Raw genomic sequence first — 17,571 nt, 5'->3', positions numbered from 1 at the left:
TATGTGTATATATATATTTAGAAACAACCTGAAGCTAAGCCAGTAGAGATTGTTGAAATCGGCGGACCTCGACGTTTGTCTGTCTTAAATGTAAGTTTATTGTAGCTATTTTTGTATATAAAAAAACAAATACAATAAGAAGATATATTTTTAAAAATAAAATGTATATGTGTATAAAATATAATCATAACATGTTTTTCTAATAACCTATATTCGTGTTATTGCTAACTACGCATTTTCTTATAATTATTTAGAAATCAACCGCAGAAAACAAAACTTTAAAAACAGATGAGAAGAATGTTGAGGCAAAAAGACCTTCTATTAAAGTAATTATTATACTATCATGTAACCGAAACGTAAATAGAAACAGTAAATAACTGTTTAAATGATTTTATATATTTTCAGAAGAAAGTACCGACACCAAAAGAAAATGTTGAACCTGTTCAACCAGAGAAGAAAATGCGTCCGTCAATAACAAATGTGAGTACTCTTACCTCTGAGCTAACTGATTATGTTAAATTAACATGTGTAATATTGTGCTCTAAATAAAATAATACAAATCTAAAAATAATGTAACTTGAATATTCTGTCGATTGTATAAAATATTCGTTTTTCTCAGGGAACAAGGTTGACAACTCCGCAGGATTCGTTCGACGATACAAAATCTATCGACGACCGAACGCCGGTAAGTACCTACCATAAAAAAAACAGCACTAATTGCATCTGTATAACGAATAATTTGTTCAGGAGGTGAGTGTCGCCGACTATTCCGTTATGTCTGAAGATGAAAGTTCAATTCAAGAACAGCCGAGCATCACTTTTGATGCTCCGGACGACAAACCGAAAACTAGAGTAAGTTACAAACAAAATCATTCTTTCTTCCTATTTCTAATCACAGGCGTCAAGACGGGGACCGAATTCAATTATGTATCGAATAGAAATATTGTGTGGTAGTAATCAAAATAGGTGTCGAGCTTTTAAGGGATAATATTGTTAATTTCATATTTTTTACTACGACTCGACTGCCGATTCGAGTATTCGAGTACAGCTCAGGTAATAGGCATGGCTTTTCCAGTTACAGCCCAACATCCAATACTTCCATCACCCGTGACCAGCACTTATATTCGATGTCTCACATGATTTTATTAAACATGGAAAACCATTCGGTTATCGTTGAGCAATTAAAAATATCATCTATTTTTTATGTTTAGCACGGTCGTGTACCGGAAATCAAGGCGCCGGAAGCGCCTAAGATTGAAGTGATTCGAGACAAATCGCCAGGCGATTCCCGAAAGAGTTCTTTGGGACTCTCTGGATCGACGAGTGGTCGTCGTGGATCTCTGATTCCTCCACCTGAGGACAAGGGACGTCGTCCCAGTTTGATTATCAGCGACGAAGTAAGTATGGGCTGTCCGGCAATTCCAGTCACCCAGGAAAATACATTTATTTCTCTATTTCAAACACAAACTCTTTATTTCACGACATCTCGCCCTTTGTTTTCTTTCTTTACCACTCTAAATCTATTAGTATAAAATGAATTGTGAAATTATTATAATATAATGAACGAAACATTTTTCATTTTGTTTTCCAAATCGTAATGGTGCTCTAATGAACGAATTGCGCCAACGATTAGGTATCGCAAAAGCTTTTTATGCATACTACATTTATTTTTTTCATTATTAGTATAACAATCAATAATCTAGTGTTGAATCTTCGTAATTGCAACCTTAGAGTAGATAGAAATATGTAGTATAATATAGTTCACTGTAGCCGAGTTACCTATACCGAATACATAAAAGAATTACACAACGAATGTAATGCTACTACGATTAAATCAAAACCAAACGATAAAATATAAATGTGTAAAAAAATTTAAACAATGGAAACTGTATTTGCAATATATAAGACTATAATAATTGTCGCATCTACAGTGAAAAGAAAAACTGGTATAGAATAATAATTTTCACGCGCTATTTGAGGATTCCTTAGAATTGTTTGTGAATTTGTAAGAAAACCGAATTTGGGATTAGAAAAATACATGTTGAATATTGTCTAATTTTAGGAAAATAGAAAATTACGGCCCGGAGAGGTCCTGGAAGAAAAAAAGGTGAGGGTGTTGAAAATCCAATTTGTCTTTTCGCATTGCGTCTCTTTGGTGGTATTTTAATTAATAAAACTGAAACATAACAATGGTTTTCTACCCTCATCGGCTGTTTTGGCATTTGTTCACCACGGGTGTTATTGGCGATGTCAAAAACAAACAATAACAATAATATCATATAATTACAATAATGTTATCGAACTTCGATTGAAATTCCAAATATAATTTTTGTGTCTCGTTGTCTTTGTGTCGTCTCCCCCGGTTACTTCTGGTTAACCGCAATTGTTGTTTAAAGTGCTTTCAATTACATTATGTTTATGCAGGTTGGAAAATTGCGGCCGGGTCAGGTTATTGATGAAAAGGTGAGGTTTCATTCACACTGTTTCCTCATCACAGTTTTATCACTATATCCGAAATTGTTATTTGTTTTTTGTACCGTCTAAACCTTTTTGTTTTTATTTTTTGTGTCGTCGAGTTTGGATTTATTTTTTTGTCCGTCTTTGGTAAGTCGTGTTGGTCCTGTGCTCGTTTGTTTGGTTATTACCGGTTAATCCGCAAAATCCCTAACGACACTACTAATGAAACTAAAAACATTAAAATCATAATTATATTATATGTAATTGTTACTGAAGTATAAATATTATCTATTATATGAACTATAGAATAAAAAATATAGTGTTCTATTTTGTAAAACATATAAACTGTATCATCTTTATTTTACAAATTTTTATCAACCTTGTCTTTTGATGTATATGTATAATATCTAATATTATCTTTGTATTACCTACGACAAAAATCAGTTACCAACGTTAATGATGAAACCCAAAATACATTTATCTAAACATGGAAAATAAAGATACAATAATATTATAAAAATTAAGATTTAACAGCTATCATCTCGTTCGCTGATAATATAGAAATTAGACATGCAAGTGTGCAATAGTTTGTAGTAAATAGTAATGATAATAATAATTAGGCACAAATGTGTGATTCTTAAATTGTGTACCTAACTAAGATTATAACTTTGAAAATAACACTTGTCTCTAAACTACATTATATTTCAAAACAATTAAAGGATACATATTTGTAAGTTATCTACTAAAATTCAAGTAGTTAGTTTATATTCTAGAGTATTACATTTTACATTATTTATATAAATATGTAATTTATACATTTTAAGCTTGCAATGTTTTAGTGAATATAGTTTTTTTTAAATTTTCAGCATATTATAGATATTAACTCATTATTTATTTTATTTATGTACATTATAAGCTATCTTTTTACACACATGTATGCAATTCTATCCTATTAGTAGATTAGTTAATCAAAAGACCGTTGTACATAATAATAAACGCGCACCTACTTGATTGCTTGATAGTATTCATTTATTAGTTAGAACGCATTAACATTTCGTCCAAACGAATTGTATATATATACAAATTGTACATAATAATCATATTAATAATACTTTATGTTATACTATTTTATTGTATTAGTCTTTAAACACAACATTAATTTTTGTACATAATGACATAGCCGTAGTTAAATAATTTTTTATTAGCTTAGCATTATCTTCTAAGGTGTCTTGAACATGTAACATTGTGCTGAGAAAACGGATGTAGTGGGTATACAATGTGAAAAGCACCACGTGAATGGCAATAAATTGGCGTGACTTAAAACGTTTGTTTTTCTAACTTGTTTTTTCTTTACATTTAAACTTACAGCGTCGTCGACCTAGCACGGAAATGCGACGTCCTAGCATTGCGGAGCTCGAAGAAAAAATCGACAAACCTTCGACTCCTCTAAAGGACGTGGGCCCCGTTGGACCGCCAATGATTGTGGACGTCGCCGAAAGCTACTCGGCCATAGAAGATCAGACCGGCTACATAACCGTGCAGGTGGAAGGCACGCCAGCGCCTACGTTTAAGTTCTACAAAGTAATATATAATATTACTTTAACAAGCAACCGCGTTAATTGCTATGTGTGTGCTTAGGGCATTACCGAAATCATAGAAGGGGGACGGTTCAAGTTCCTCACTGACGGCGAAACCAACACGATTACCCTTTGCATGCGCAAAGTCAAGCCAAACGACGAAGGAAAGTACACGGTGACCGTGACCAACAAGCACGGTTCCGATACGGCCGAAATGCAATTATACGTTTCAGGTAAACGGCGATAATAATGAATTGCATTTAGAAACGTTTGTTGACACGAACGACGAATATTGTATTTTGCAGACGCCAGCGGTATGGACTTCAGGGCCATGTTGAAGAAAAGAAAGTACGCCAAATGGGACAGAGAAAAGGGAGATCCTGATTGGGGCGAACTCAAGGAAACGGAAATACCAGTGCCGGCATTAAAGAAAGTAGAACGGGTAAGGACGGAATGCCAACTAAAAATAATATTATCAGTGATTATTAAAATATAATATGCGATAATTATTTGTGTATTCGCTTGTTCAGAAACAAGAATCGTTCTTGAAGCCGCTGGTCGACCAGTACGCTAAAGAAGGCAAAGACAAAAAAGTGGTTTTCGAAGCCGTGTTCTCAAAACCTAATTCGAAACCTAGATGGTTTATACGCAAAGACGTAAGTCCAATAACGAAAAGTATATGATTTTTGAATGAAGTACACAACATTCATCGAGATTTTTTATTCTTTCAGGAAATATTTATTGGATCTAAGTACAAGTTCAAAAACGAAGGGGATGTGTACCAAATGATTATAACGGGACCCAAAGTAGATGATACTGGAAAATATACAATTGAAATAGGCGGAATAAGTTCTACCGCTTATCTCAACGTTGAAGGTACTTAAAATGTTTAGGAAGTATGTAAATTTGAATTGTTGAACCAATTGTATAACGTAATAATGAAATTATTTTTTCAACGAGTATTTGCTTAAACAAATTGCATTAGTAAATAGGTTTTAAGTTTTAAAAGCTATGGGCCAGGTTAATAAGAATTTATTCTGTATACATTAACTTTCCCAGGCTCGCAAGTTCTATAAAAGTTAAAAGTAGAATAGCTACATACAATAATTAAAATACAAATTATGTCATATCGTGAACATGTTAATCTTATAGAACCGGACCCGGTTTACACGTTTATCCGGCCATTGAATTCGACAACCGACGGTTACACTAGACACGAGACCAATATGGAATGTACGGTAAGCAGCAGTATGGCCATTGTCGGATGGTACAAAGAAAAATTGAAACTGACCGAAGGCGAAAAGTACAGTATTTCGAAGGACATGAGTGGCAATTGCCGCTTAACAATAAAGAACTGCGAACTCACCGACAGCGGCAAATATTATTGTCGCATAGAAAAACAAGACGACAAGACTTCTACTACAGCCAAAATCGTCGGTATGTATCGATTCTTACATGATAGACCACCAGGTGGTGGGTTAGGTTTTTTTTACTTAAGCCAATAAAAATTAGACCTTTTTACCCTTCTTACTGTTTTATCTGCTTCTTCATTTCCTCGATCTACCTATTCTCATACATCTCTCATTATATTTACTTTATATCATCAATCAGACTTAATAGCTTAGCTTGATCCCTCTCTACTGTCATATTATTTTGGCTCAACTCCACATTTTTTTCATTAATCTTAATGCTTTGTATAGTCTAGTAACTTCAGGCGTACATTTATCTGATATTTTTTTTAACTTAATAACTATATTTGTCTCTCTTCTCGAGAACATACATATTGAATGTTCAATGGACAGCCCCAATATCTAACACTTCCGTTGTTTTGGTAGATTATCCATATAAATTCGTCAAAGTGTTGAAACACCAGCAAGTAACGGAGAAGGATGCTGTGACGTTGATTTGTGAGCTAGACGATGCGCTTGGAGACGTTAAATGGTCCAAGAACGGACAAGATCTTAAAGCAGACAAAAGGTAAACTTATAGTAATGCTTACTGTTTTTTTTTTCGAAGATATTAAAATTTCGACTTCTTCGTGTTAGGGTCCGCATAGTAAAAGAAGGTAGAAAGAGAAAATTAGTAATCAACGAGGCAAAAATCACAGATGCAGGCTTGTACGCATGCACATCCAACGCCGACAGAACCGAAGCCGAACTCGTTGTTAAATGTAAACAGTCTTCATTTCGATTTGAGTTGACTTTTAACTTACCTGGACTATTTAATATTTACAGACCAAAACAAATTCAACAAAAAACTCAAAGATACGACAGGCATTGAGCGGGAGAAATGTATCTTCGAAGTCGAACTTCAAGATCAGACGGCTCCAGCCGAATGGTTCTTTGATGATAAACCCATTGTGCCATCGGATAGGTAAGTCTAGTAGCAGTAGTTAGTACTTATCTGTCTGTTTTTATTGACTAACTAATATGGTGTTTCGTTTAAGAATCGAAATAAAAAATCTAGGCGGTGGAAAACATCAGCTAATATTCAACAAGTTGGAGATGAAAGACGCCGGTGAGATAATGTGCAAATCCAACGACCTGACATCCATATGTTTGTTAGATGTGAAAAAGGGCGAAGAGAAGCCTGTAATATCGTTTGACGAAAATATAGAAGGACCCGTGACGCGTCCGTTAACCTTCGAGGTTCCTTACAAAGGTAATCATGAATCCCGTACTATATTCACAGTTTTTATATAAACGAACAATTCCATTTTTAGTAAACGGTACAAGACAATCGACTATAGATGCAAAACTCTTAAAGGACGGCAAACCGTTGTCACCTAAAGACGTGGAGATCATCGTGCATGACGATAAAATTATTTATAACATTAAAAAACCCGCTCACGAGCTCTCTGGAAAATATCAGATAAAACTCAAAAACGACCAAGGAGAAGATGTCAAAGATGTTAATATTAACATGCAAGGTATGAAGAAATTAGTGTTGAAAGCATTTTTGATTAGAGTTCTAAAATTAACGGACGTGATTATATTGTATTATTACAGACGTTCCCTCACCACCATTGAACTTGGAAGTATCTGATATTATGAAAAACAGCTGTAAACTCAAATGGCAGCCAGCTGCGGACAACGGCGGTTCTCCTATTGTGCATTACCTAGTCGAAAGACAGGACTTATCTGTTAAAGGTATGTAACGGCCGCCTTTTTTTATTTTCGTTGACATGCTTTTAATCGGAAAAAATGTGTTTTAGGCGGATGGCACAACGTTGCTGAAGTTAAAGCTGACTCACCGCTCACATTAGACGTAACTGACTTAACAGCGAAAAAAGAATACAAATTCCGCGTAAGAGCCGTTTCGAAAATTGGTGCTTCCGAACCAACACCGTTGGCCAAATCCATTTTGGCTAAAGACCCATGGGGTACATAGTCCTAAATTATACCTTTACTGTTGAATTTTGTATAATCGATGGTGTAAATGACTCGTGTTTCAGACGAACCCAGCAAACCGAATAACGTTGAAGTCGTTGACTGGGATAAAGACCATGCGGATTTAACTTGGACGAAACCGGAGAACGATGGAGGTGCTCCCATAACGGGATACATTATAGAATACAAAGTAAACTCGTGGTGCTTTAAAAATGATAAACAAAAATAAATCAATAATGTTTCAATTAACCAGGAAAAATTCGGAAAAGATTGGGTTAAAAGCAAAGTCTACGAAGGTGATATAACATCGGCCACGATTGAAGGCTTAAAGGAAAATACCCAGTATGAATTCCGAGTCAGAGCCATCAACAAAGCGGGTCCAGGTGAACCTAGTATTGCTACGAAGCCTATTATCGCCAAATCGCGTTTCGGTAAGTTTCGATATCTTTACTGCTGTTATAAGTGAACCACTTACATCTCCACTTTTATCATGTGCAGTTAAACCGTGGATTATTGGTGACGACTTGAAAAACATAATCGTCAAAAAGGGACAAGTGATCAAATACGATATCAAATATGGAGGTGAACCTGAACCAGAAGTAATTTGGCAAATAGGTGAAAACCAAATCAAGCACGACGGTGACAGGTGAGAGATCGTACAATACAATAGTTACAAACCTTATATTAAAAAAATAATTACAAAACTGTTTGTACTGCGTAGAAGAGTTTAAAATGTTCTATCAATGATTTAAAATCAATTTTTCTTAAAATACCCTATGAAAAATTTGGCTTTAAACTATACTAAGGCTTCAGTATCTTTTTTCGTTCTATCTAACTTGTTCTGTTTTTTTTACAGAATAACGATCGACAAATATGAACGCAATACTTTATTGACGGTCCGAAGGGCAGTGAGAGCCGATAGCGGAAAATACAAGTTGATACTGAAAAACAGTTCTGGTACAGCCGAACGGACTGCCGAAGTCATTGTTTTAGGTAAGGTTACAAACAAAGTTTACCGGTTGCGTATTAAATAACAATATTTATGTTTTTCATTACGCAGACAAGCCTTTGAGACCCAAGGGTCCATTGAAAGTCGAAGAAGTTAGGGCTGACCACGTTACCGTGTCATGGCAAAAGCCATCAGACAACGGGGGTTCAGAGATAACAGGTTACATCATCGAAAAAATGGACATAGAGACCGGTCGATGGGTGAACGCAGGAGAGGTAAGACGAACAAAGCATTAAATCTGTCAACTATTCTAATATCGGTAACCGTATTTTTAGTCTGGTCCAGATAAAGTAGAATTTAAGGTTACCAATTTGACTCCAAAAAAGAAGTACAAGATCAGAGTAAAGGCGGTAAACAAAGAAGGAGAATCCGAACCTCTCGAGACCTCTGAGGATATTGTTGCAAAGAATCCATATGGTATTTTAAGGTTATACGTATATTGTTTTCAACTCTAAACTAAATATTGTTCGGTTATAGATGAACCCGGTGAGCCCGGAAAACCAGAAATAATCGATTACGACAACAAGAGCGTAACGCTCAAGTGGAAGAAACCGGAATCGGACGGTGGTCGACCGATCACACACTATGTGGTCGAAATGAAAGACAAATTTTCGACGGACTGGAGCGAAGTGACTAAAACGGCAGACGGCACTCCGGAAGTGAAAATCGAAGGACTTAAAGAAAAAATGGTGTATCAGTTCCGCGTAAAAGCGGTAAACAAGGCGGGTCCAGGATCTCCCAGCAAGCCGACCGAGCCACACGTGTGCAAACACAGAAATCGTAAGCTGGCTAATTATTATATAAACATATATTTGCTATACACATATCCGCGTTTGACCACATTTGGTTTTTGTTTCAGTAAAACCGAGAATCGACCGAGAAGGTATGAAAAACATCACGATCAAGGCGGGCAGAAATCAAAAGTGGGTAGTAGACGTATCTGGAGAGCCGACGCCCACTCTGACGTGGCGACTGAAAGACGAAACAGTCGTCAACAACGAGAGGGTCAAGATCGAAAATGTCGACCACCAGACAACGCTGACAATAACCGGTGCCTTGCGCAAGGACACGGGTGTATACACTTTAATAGCCGAGAACGCGTCGGGCAAAGACGAGGCAACTCTTGAATTTACGGTGCTGAGCAAGCCTGGTGCACCGAAGGGGCCGCTAGAAGTAACGGAGATAACCAAAAAGAGTTGTAAAGTCAAGTGGAAGAAACCGGAAGACGACGGCGGATGCCCTATCACCGAATACGAAGTGGAGAAAATGGACACGACAACTGGCAAATGGGTGCGAGTGGCCAAGGTGCCGGCTAAGGACAGTGTTAAAGAACCCGAATGTGACGTGACCAATTTAGAACCAGGAAAGGAGTACAAATTCCGAGTGACGGCCGTCAACAAAGAAGGAGATTCGGAGCCCTTGACCACGACAAAGACCATAATAGCTAAAAATCCATTTGGTAAGTATAAATTCTAGACTATTTTGTTGAACCGGTCAATAACGACCGGTTTTTTTGCAGACGAACCGTCGAAGCCTGGAACACCAGATATCGTTGATTACGACAACCAAAGTGTAACACTTAAATGGACTGCTCCTGAAAAGGACGGCGGTGCTCCCATTGAGAAATATATAATTGAAAAAAAAGACAGGTACGCAATTTTTGAAAATAATGCCAATCAGAGATAACAAGTAATGACAATAATATCTTGTATTTTGTGCTTTTATTAGGTTCAAACAAGATTGGGAACCCGCATTAGAAGTGCCGGCTACTGAGTTAAAAGCTAAGGTGCCGGATCTAAAAGAAAAATCAGAACTTCAATTCCGAATTGTAGCCGTTAACAAAGCGGGACCATCGCCCGCATCAGAACCGACGAAACTACATATCGTTAAACACAAATCATGTAAGTATAACATACAATAATAGTATTGGTATTTGGCTAAATTGAACGTGTATATGTTTCGTTTTACAGTGAAACCTAGAATTGATCGAACAAATTTGAAAAACGTTGTGGTAAGAGGTGGAAAGACAGTTAAGTATGACGTCAACATAAAAGGCGAACCCGCTCCAACAGTCAAATGGGAGCTGATTAACAAAGAGGTTTGTGAAATTTTCGTTTTTTACACATTTGTAACAGTTATTACAAATACTGAATCAAGTTAAAATATGTATGAAAACAAAAAGTTGTAAAAAAAATTAGTTATAAAAATAAATAATATAAAACACATTATTCAAAAACAAATTTTACATTTCAGACTGAACAAGTTTTAAAGGCTGTGAGTAAATAAATATTTATTAATAAAGCTATAAGAGCTTTAATTGCGGTTTAGTAGATTTGTGAAACAAATTTTTTTTAAGACGTCGGTTTTTTTATATGATAATATATTTCTCAATAATTAAAGTACCTCGTAGTTAATCTAATATAAATTTATAAATTCCTAATTTTAGGAAATTTTAGATTACTAAATCAGTAGATTTGATTACTTTTTTAGTATTAATAAAATGTTGAAATCTTTTAGTACTTAGTGTTGTGTTTTGTATAAGTAGTTATGATTAGTGTGCGTACGGTAGATTTAATGGTAATAAAATGTAGATTTGTATTTTATTCACTACTTGAACCAAATAATGATTCAGTGAATAATAATAACACAATGTAAAATTATTGTTATGTTGTCGCTTTGATGAAACAATCTGTAATTTTGAATTGTCATTATTCAGATAGTTTTCTGACGACGAGACTTGCGTTTTCTGTAGTTAATATTGTTGTAGATAGTACGAAATCCAAAATAATAATTACTTTTTTTATTGTTTGTTAATTTGTGTAATTCTACGATCATCAGGTCGTATCAGAAAGAAACGTGCAGATCGTGAACGTTCCGTACAATACGAAAATCACATTATCGGACACGGTCCGTAAAGACTCTGGCGTATATAAAATCATTGCCGAAAACGATTTTGGAAAAGACGAAGCAACCGTGGAAGTTACGGTTCTTTGTACGTTTGTAATAGACGGTAACGTTAACAGTCCAATGAATTTTAATCAATTCACCTTTTGCTTTACTCAGGTCCACCGACCAGACCGGAAGGTCCGCTTAAAGTGAAAGAAGTAACAGCCAGCGGCGCTAAAGTAAAGTGGGACAAACCCAAGGACGATGGCGGCAAACCAGTGACGGCTTACGTGGTCGAAAAAATGGACGCACAGACAGGACGTTGGGTTCCGGTTGGCCGGGTCCAAGAACCGGAAATGGATATAAAAGGTTTACAGGAAGGTCACGAATACTCGTTCAGGGTGAAAGCCATGAACGAGGAAGGCGAGTCTGAACCTCTGGAAACGGAAAGCACCATTGTCGCCAAGAACCCTTACGGTAAGTGTCAAAAATCCGAGACCTAAGTATAACTAATAATCCGTTGGCTAATATTCTTCGTACAGAAATTCCTGGCAAGCCAGGCACGCCCAAAATTGCCGACTGGGACGTGGACAGAGTTGACCTAACATGGACCGAACCGAAAAACGACGGTGGCGCGCCCATTACCGGGTACGTGATCGAGAAAAAGGACAAGTTGTCTACCGTTTGGGATGAAATTTTAACTACTAAAGTATGTATTTATTTCACCCTGTATTCTGGTGTGTATTTAATTTTTTTCCCCGTTTTCTTAGACACCAGCGTGCCAAGCAACAGTAAAAAACCTAAAAGAAGGCCACCAGTATCAGTTCCGAGTGCGGGCAATAAATAAAGCTGGACCGTCAGAACCCAGCGACGCAACCAAAATGCACACAGCCAAGGCCAAGAACTGTAAGTCATGTGTTTTTGTGAATTGACAATAATAAATATAACTGTGGTGGTTTGATTTTGGCTAGTGAAACCATTGATAAACCGCGAGAAAATGCAAAAAGTCGTCGTGAGGGCTGGACAAGTAGTGAAATTCGACGTGGACGTCCGTGGCGAACCTCCACCGACTATGACGTGGTCATTCGGAAACAAACCACTGACGCCAGAACGTACAGTGAAAATAGAAAACGAAGACTATAACACGAAATTGGTGCTGTCCGACAACACCAGAAAGACCTCTGGAATTTACACATTACGGGCTGAAAACGCGTCCGGTTTCGACGAAGCCACAGTAGACGTAGTTGTTTTAGGTAAATAATGATTATTTTTCGAGCACGTTATTAAACAAACTGGGAAAACCTTTCTTAACTTCGCTGTTATGTTTGCGCAGACAAGCCGTCTCCGCCGGAAGGTCCTCTTGAAGTTACTGACGTGCACAAAGAGGGCTGTAAGTTACACTGGAACAAACCAAAGGACGACGGTGGACTGCCGATCACTGGGTATTTAGTCGAAAAAATGGATACGACTACAGGCAAATGGGTGCCGGCCGGCTTCGTGGATCCAACAAAGACAGAACACCAAATCAACGGTCTCGAGCCGAACAGAAAGTACAACTTCCGCGTAAAAGCAATGAACGAAGAAGGAGAATCGGCACCGTTGGAAACGGATGCTACCGTACTCGCCAAAAATCCATACGGTACGAGAGATATAAAAAAAATTTTTTTGTATGCTGTGTAGGCCTAAAACATTGTCATGATCCGCAAAAATAATTTTTTATTTACATTAATTTTTATACGATTAAAAGTAATTAAACACTTTTTTACGTTTTCTTATAAACAGATGCTCCCGCAGCTCCAGGATTACCAGAAATCGTAGATTATGACGAAAATTCAGTAGATTTAAAATGGGACGCACCGTTTAGAGACGGTGGAGCACCTATAACTGGTCAGTACACGACGCCGTTCACTAGAACCACTCATATGATAAAAATACTTTTGTAATATTTGTTTTTGTCACAATAATTTAAAAAAAATAAAAAATTTAGGATACATAATCGAAATGAAGAGTAAATATGATCCATCTTTCGTAAAAGCTGTTGAAGTGGTTGGAAATGTTTGCAAGGGCAAAGTCCCAAAATTAGAACCTGGACAACAGTACCAGTTCAGAGTGCGAGCGGTTAACAAAGCCGGACCCGGTGAACCTAGTGAAGAGTCTTTGCTACACACGGCCAAAGCGAAATTCCGTAAGGAACTCGGTCAACTAGTTATGACACAGCCATAACTTTTGTTTGTCTTTTACAGTAAAACCAAGAATAGATAGGACTAATTTACAAAATTTGGTTATGAAAGTCGGACATACAAAACTGATCGACGTCAATATTAGTGGCGAACCCGTTCCAGTTGTTACTTGGACGTTTAAGGAATCTGTAAGCAACGTTTAGTAACTACCTCCATAATTAGCGCACCGTTTTTTTAAAATTTTAATATAAATTGCGAGCTTTCCATTCAATCTAATTTAATTTTAATTACTCAAGTTACTTAGTTCTATAAGTAACAATTACTGATAACTGGCTTGAAACACTTTTAGATTTTGTCCACCGGCAATTCGCTGGAAATCACCAACATGGACTACAACACAAAGCTAATGATTGTTAAGGCAAAGCGCGCTCATAGCGGCGTTTATCTGATCACGGCTAAAAATTCTGTCGGCGAAGACACAGCAACATTCGACATAACAATATTAGGTATTATTCCAATAACCACAAATATCTAATAGGCACCGACTATTCAATTTTAGCTTGAAAAGACAAAAGAAATAATCGCTGATCTGAAAATCTGTTTATCCAGGCAAACCGACAAAACCGGGTGGACCTCTGGAGGTAACGGACGTGACCAAGAACGGTTGCAAACTCAAATGGAATAAACCCGAAGACGACGGAGGAACTCCGATCGAATACTACGAGATCGAGAAGTTAGATCCACTAACTGGGCAATGGATACCGTGCGGTAAATCCAGCGAACCCGAAGCCAACATTACCGGGTTACAAGAAGGTAAACAGTACAAATTCCGCGTACGGGCGGTCAACAAAGAAGGCGAATCAGATGATCTGGAGGCCGACAAGTTCATCGTGGCCAAGAATCCGTTTGGTAAGCAAATCGATTGGAAAGTGTTAAAGCCTTTTTGTTAACAACCGTTTTCTTGTTGTTCTCTATGTTTTCTCACAGACGAACCGACCAAGCCAGGCAAACCATTGCCGACTAATTGGGATAAATCATTCATCGATCTCGAATGGTCTCCCCCAGAATCTGATGGTGGAGCACCTATTGAGAAATACATTGTGGAAATGAGAGATAAGGATGACAACAGAAATTGGGTACCAGTTTTGACCGTCCCTAATAAGTAAGTAATTTTATATTACTCAGATTTCGCAATAATCATAAATTCTGAATATAAATTTTTTTAAGGGTACGATGGATAGTTGTGCATTGTTAAAAAAAAATCTTAAAACAAATCTTTTAACTAACACATTATATTCAAGTGAAAATTATTTAAACTATTTCAAAAATAATTATTCGGAACTTTTTAAAAATATTATTTGTTTTAAATTTGATATATGATTCTATACGTAAAATATAAATACAAAATAATATCAATAGAAAAATAAATATTTTTAAGAAAATTTTTAAAAAATCGATTTTTTTTAAAAATACCTTATTACTACAAAGTTGTGATTTTGTGTATAATACAAATATCAAATTGATACGATTAGATACGATTAATTGGCAGATTGTCTATGAAATTTAACATTTACACATTTTAAATGGTCAATTTTAGCTTTAGATTATTAATGCCACTTAACATCGACACATGACTATTTTGTTTCACTTGTGCACTGGTTATAAGGGATATAGCTTAGGTATATAACTAAAATATATGTAAATTAGATTCTAATGATACGGAAAAATAAATACTGAGTTTCAATATTATTATACCATATTTAATATTATAAAACAAATATTCATCTTATGTATTTAGAGTATTATTTGCTATTTGCTATTAATGCTATATTTGATTACACATTAGATACACTTTATAAAAATAGTTTGTTATTTTTTCCTTTTCCTATTCAATTTAGCTATGCTAGAATAGTACTAATCACTTATTATTTTTATTACAATTGTAAAAAAAAAGCCAGTTCAGCTGGGTTCGAGTCCAGGGCAGAGCATATATCAACGGAGGTCACAGATCTTTAGAATTTTTTTAACTGAAAGTGATAAAATCACTTTAAAAAAAAACGCTTCGATGCGTATCTGTAGTTATATATAAAATCATAGTCAATAATGTACTTAAAGTTGTATTTTTAATATTAGGGTGGATATGATATCGTAAATAACAAAATAATGAACATATTTTTTGGATACCCGTTGATTCACTTTAATATAGCAGCCTAGAAATATATTACCGTCAAAGTGTAATTTTTCCCGTGTTTTCAGTTTTTCCTTAATAAAAAAATGATGACTTTACATTTTTGAGAAAATTGTTTATGATACGCCTCACACTAGATCTACTTTCAGTATAATTTTCACATATAAAGACCTAAAACTAAGCTCAAAAACAAATAATTAAGTTTAGAAAAAGAGGTTTTTGTAATATTTTTTTGGTTGTCAACGTTTTTCAAAAGTATTTTTAGTTTTGGTAATGAATATTCCATTAAATTCTGTAATTTTAAGTTGAAAAATATGTACATTTTTTTGGGCTTTTTTCTAAATTTTCCTCTGATCTATAAAGTTGCTACATAAAAAATTAGGTTCAGCGGCTTAGAAGATATCGTGAGTCCAGATACAAAAAAAAATAAATAAATAAAAACGCGTCTTTGTAAAAACAATACCTTCTCAGCTACGCATTAAAGATAAAATAATTCAAATTCATTTTTTTCGAATAAGAATTTGCACAACAATGCCAATCCCATAAACATATTGTATAACCTTCCATAATGGTAACCGGTATAACCCAATACCATAAAACGACTATAACCTTTTTATTATTTATGTTTAAACTTAATTTTTAAATATGCATTATTTTTGTATGTTGCTAAAATGCTTAATGTACTTATTTTTAACAGAACTGTTGGTCGTGTGACGGACGTTGTTGAAGGCCACGAATATGAATTTAGAGTGGTGGCTGTTAATAAAGTCGGACCCAGTCCACCAAGTGACGTTTCAAAATCGGTCGTTGCCAAACCTCGATTTAGTAAGTTTTGTCATAAAGTTTTAAACTATTTAAACTTTGCTCATAACGATTTGCGTTTCTTTATTTCCAGTGGCTCCTAAAATCGACCGTAAGAATTTGAATAAGAAGGAAGTTCGTAGAGGGAAGTTCTTGAAGTTTGAGGCAGACGTTCAAGGAGAACCCGCGCCCACTATAACTTGGGCGTTCAACGGGCAACCGATACTATTCAATGATAGGTAAATACATACTTACCGTGTACAATTTATCTGTTTCTCATTATTGACCACAAATTATTTTGGCATCTAGACTGACCATTGAAAGCGAAGACTACAAGACCACATTTATACTGCAAAAAGCTAAACGCACCGACTCGGGTATTTACACAATAACGGCTAAGAACGATTCTGGTACTGACAAAGCCGAAGTCGAGATCATCGTTCTCAGTAAGTGTATTAATGACTGATAAAAAAAAACCCCATCTAACTAACTGAAGCTGTTGCAAGATTCTCATTTAACCCATGCTGTGGTTTCTAACACACCTAGACTATTATTTATTTTTCATTACGTTACAGCCGCTCCTAGCAAACCAAAAGGACCGCTTAAGGTATCCGAGGTGACCGCCGACGGATGTGAACTAAAATGGGAGAAACCGGAAGATGACGGTGGTGTTCCAATTGACCATTATGTTGTGGAGCGAATGGATACTGAAACAGGCAGATGGGTTCCGGTATGCGTGTCTAAACTGCCTGAGGCCGAGGTGACAGGCCTACACGAGGGAAAAGAGTATTTGTTCCGTGTTAAAGCCGTCAATGCTGAAGGGGATTCCGAACCATTAGAAACCGACTTTGGAATCGTGGCCAAGAACCCATACAGTACGAAATCCATAACGAATTGAATGCTGGTCCATTGAAATTCTTAATTGCATGTTTTTTTTAATTTATAGATGAACCCGACCGTCCAGGGAAACCTTACGCCAAAGACTGGAACAAAAACAGTGTGCACTTGAAATGGACACCGCCAGCTTCCGAAAACGGAGCACCAGTCACTTCATATATAATTGAAAAGAAAGACCAATACAGGT

At 36.2% G+C, this 17,571-nt stretch overlaps 1 protein-coding gene across 26 annotated transcripts in view; it reads left to right on the top strand.

Moving 5' to 3' along the window:
* LOC126844212 (twitchin) overlaps window positions 1-17,571 on the top strand; it is a 72,270-nt gene that overhangs the window by 28,917 nt on the left and 25,782 nt on the right. For 15 of the 26 annotated variants that reach the window (XM_050582184.1, XM_050582183.1, XM_050582194.1 and 12 more), the window contains 50 exons: window positions 22-90; window positions 255-326; window positions 406-480; window positions 620-685; window positions 748-852; window positions 1,212-1,397; window positions 2,063-2,107; window positions 2,425-2,463; window positions 3,826-4,038; window positions 4,096-4,267; window positions 4,340-4,476; window positions 4,565-4,690; window positions 4,766-4,910; window positions 5,187-5,471; window positions 5,870-6,011; window positions 6,080-6,204; window positions 6,269-6,407; window positions 6,481-6,695; window positions 6,757-6,963; window positions 7,043-7,183; window positions 7,249-7,416; window positions 7,489-7,613; window positions 7,677-7,854; window positions 7,922-8,069; window positions 8,280-8,416; window positions 8,484-8,647; window positions 8,708-8,849; window positions 8,910-9,212; window positions 9,292-9,891; window positions 9,952-10,081; window positions 10,161-10,333; window positions 10,403-10,530; window positions 10,686-10,706; window positions 11,271-11,424; window positions 11,496-11,795; window positions 11,861-12,027; window positions 12,089-12,224; window positions 12,290-12,571; window positions 12,652-12,957; window positions 13,101-13,205; window positions 13,306-13,503; window positions 13,562-13,686; window positions 13,848-14,004; window positions 14,108-14,407; window positions 14,486-14,660; window positions 16,384-16,511; window positions 16,582-16,726; window positions 16,797-16,933; window positions 17,063-17,362; window positions 17,434-17,569. In XM_050582184.1, the coding sequence (XP_050438141.1) occupies window positions 22-90; window positions 255-326; window positions 406-480; window positions 620-685; window positions 748-852; window positions 1,212-1,397; window positions 2,063-2,107; window positions 2,425-2,463; window positions 3,826-4,038; window positions 4,096-4,267; window positions 4,340-4,476; window positions 4,565-4,690; window positions 4,766-4,910; window positions 5,187-5,471; window positions 5,870-6,011; window positions 6,080-6,204; window positions 6,269-6,407; window positions 6,481-6,695; window positions 6,757-6,963; window positions 7,043-7,183; window positions 7,249-7,416; window positions 7,489-7,613; window positions 7,677-7,854; window positions 7,922-8,069; window positions 8,280-8,416; window positions 8,484-8,647; window positions 8,708-8,849; window positions 8,910-9,212; window positions 9,292-9,891; window positions 9,952-10,081; window positions 10,161-10,333; window positions 10,403-10,530; window positions 10,686-10,706; window positions 11,271-11,424; window positions 11,496-11,795; window positions 11,861-12,027; window positions 12,089-12,224; window positions 12,290-12,571; window positions 12,652-12,957; window positions 13,101-13,205; window positions 13,306-13,503; window positions 13,562-13,686; window positions 13,848-14,004; window positions 14,108-14,407; window positions 14,486-14,660; window positions 16,384-16,511; window positions 16,582-16,726; window positions 16,797-16,933; window positions 17,063-17,362; window positions 17,434-17,569 (8,372 nt within the window). The remainder of the gene's footprint in view (window positions 1-21; window positions 91-254; window positions 327-405; window positions 481-619; window positions 686-747; window positions 853-1,211; window positions 1,398-2,062; window positions 2,108-2,424; window positions 2,464-3,825; window positions 4,039-4,095; window positions 4,268-4,339; window positions 4,477-4,564; window positions 4,691-4,765; window positions 4,911-5,186; window positions 5,472-5,869; window positions 6,012-6,079; window positions 6,205-6,268; window positions 6,408-6,480; window positions 6,696-6,756; window positions 6,964-7,042; window positions 7,184-7,248; window positions 7,417-7,488; window positions 7,614-7,676; window positions 7,855-7,921; window positions 8,070-8,279; window positions 8,417-8,483; window positions 8,648-8,707; window positions 8,850-8,909; window positions 9,213-9,291; window positions 9,892-9,951; window positions 10,082-10,160; window positions 10,334-10,402; window positions 10,531-10,685; window positions 10,707-11,270; window positions 11,425-11,495; window positions 11,796-11,860; window positions 12,028-12,088; window positions 12,225-12,289; window positions 12,572-12,651; window positions 12,958-13,100; window positions 13,206-13,305; window positions 13,504-13,561; window positions 13,687-13,847; window positions 14,005-14,107; window positions 14,408-14,485; window positions 14,661-16,383; window positions 16,512-16,581; window positions 16,727-16,796; window positions 16,934-17,062; window positions 17,363-17,433; window positions 17,570-17,571) is intronic. The other 11 variants (XM_050582201.1, XM_050582206.1, XM_050582208.1 and 8 more) reach the window with 8 other exon arrangements.

Source organism: Adelges cooleyi, unplaced genomic scaffold (genome assembly GCF_023614345.1).
Source record: "Adelges cooleyi isolate 19-005CV unplaced genomic scaffold, UGA_ACOO_1.1 ACOO_flye_CR_arks_rails_tigmint_CR_PRNA_651, whole genome shotgun sequence".
Taxonomy (NCBI): Eukaryota; Metazoa; Arthropoda; class Insecta; order Hemiptera; family Adelgidae; genus Adelges; species Adelges cooleyi.
This window is presented reverse-complemented; position numbering and strand designations above follow the sequence as displayed.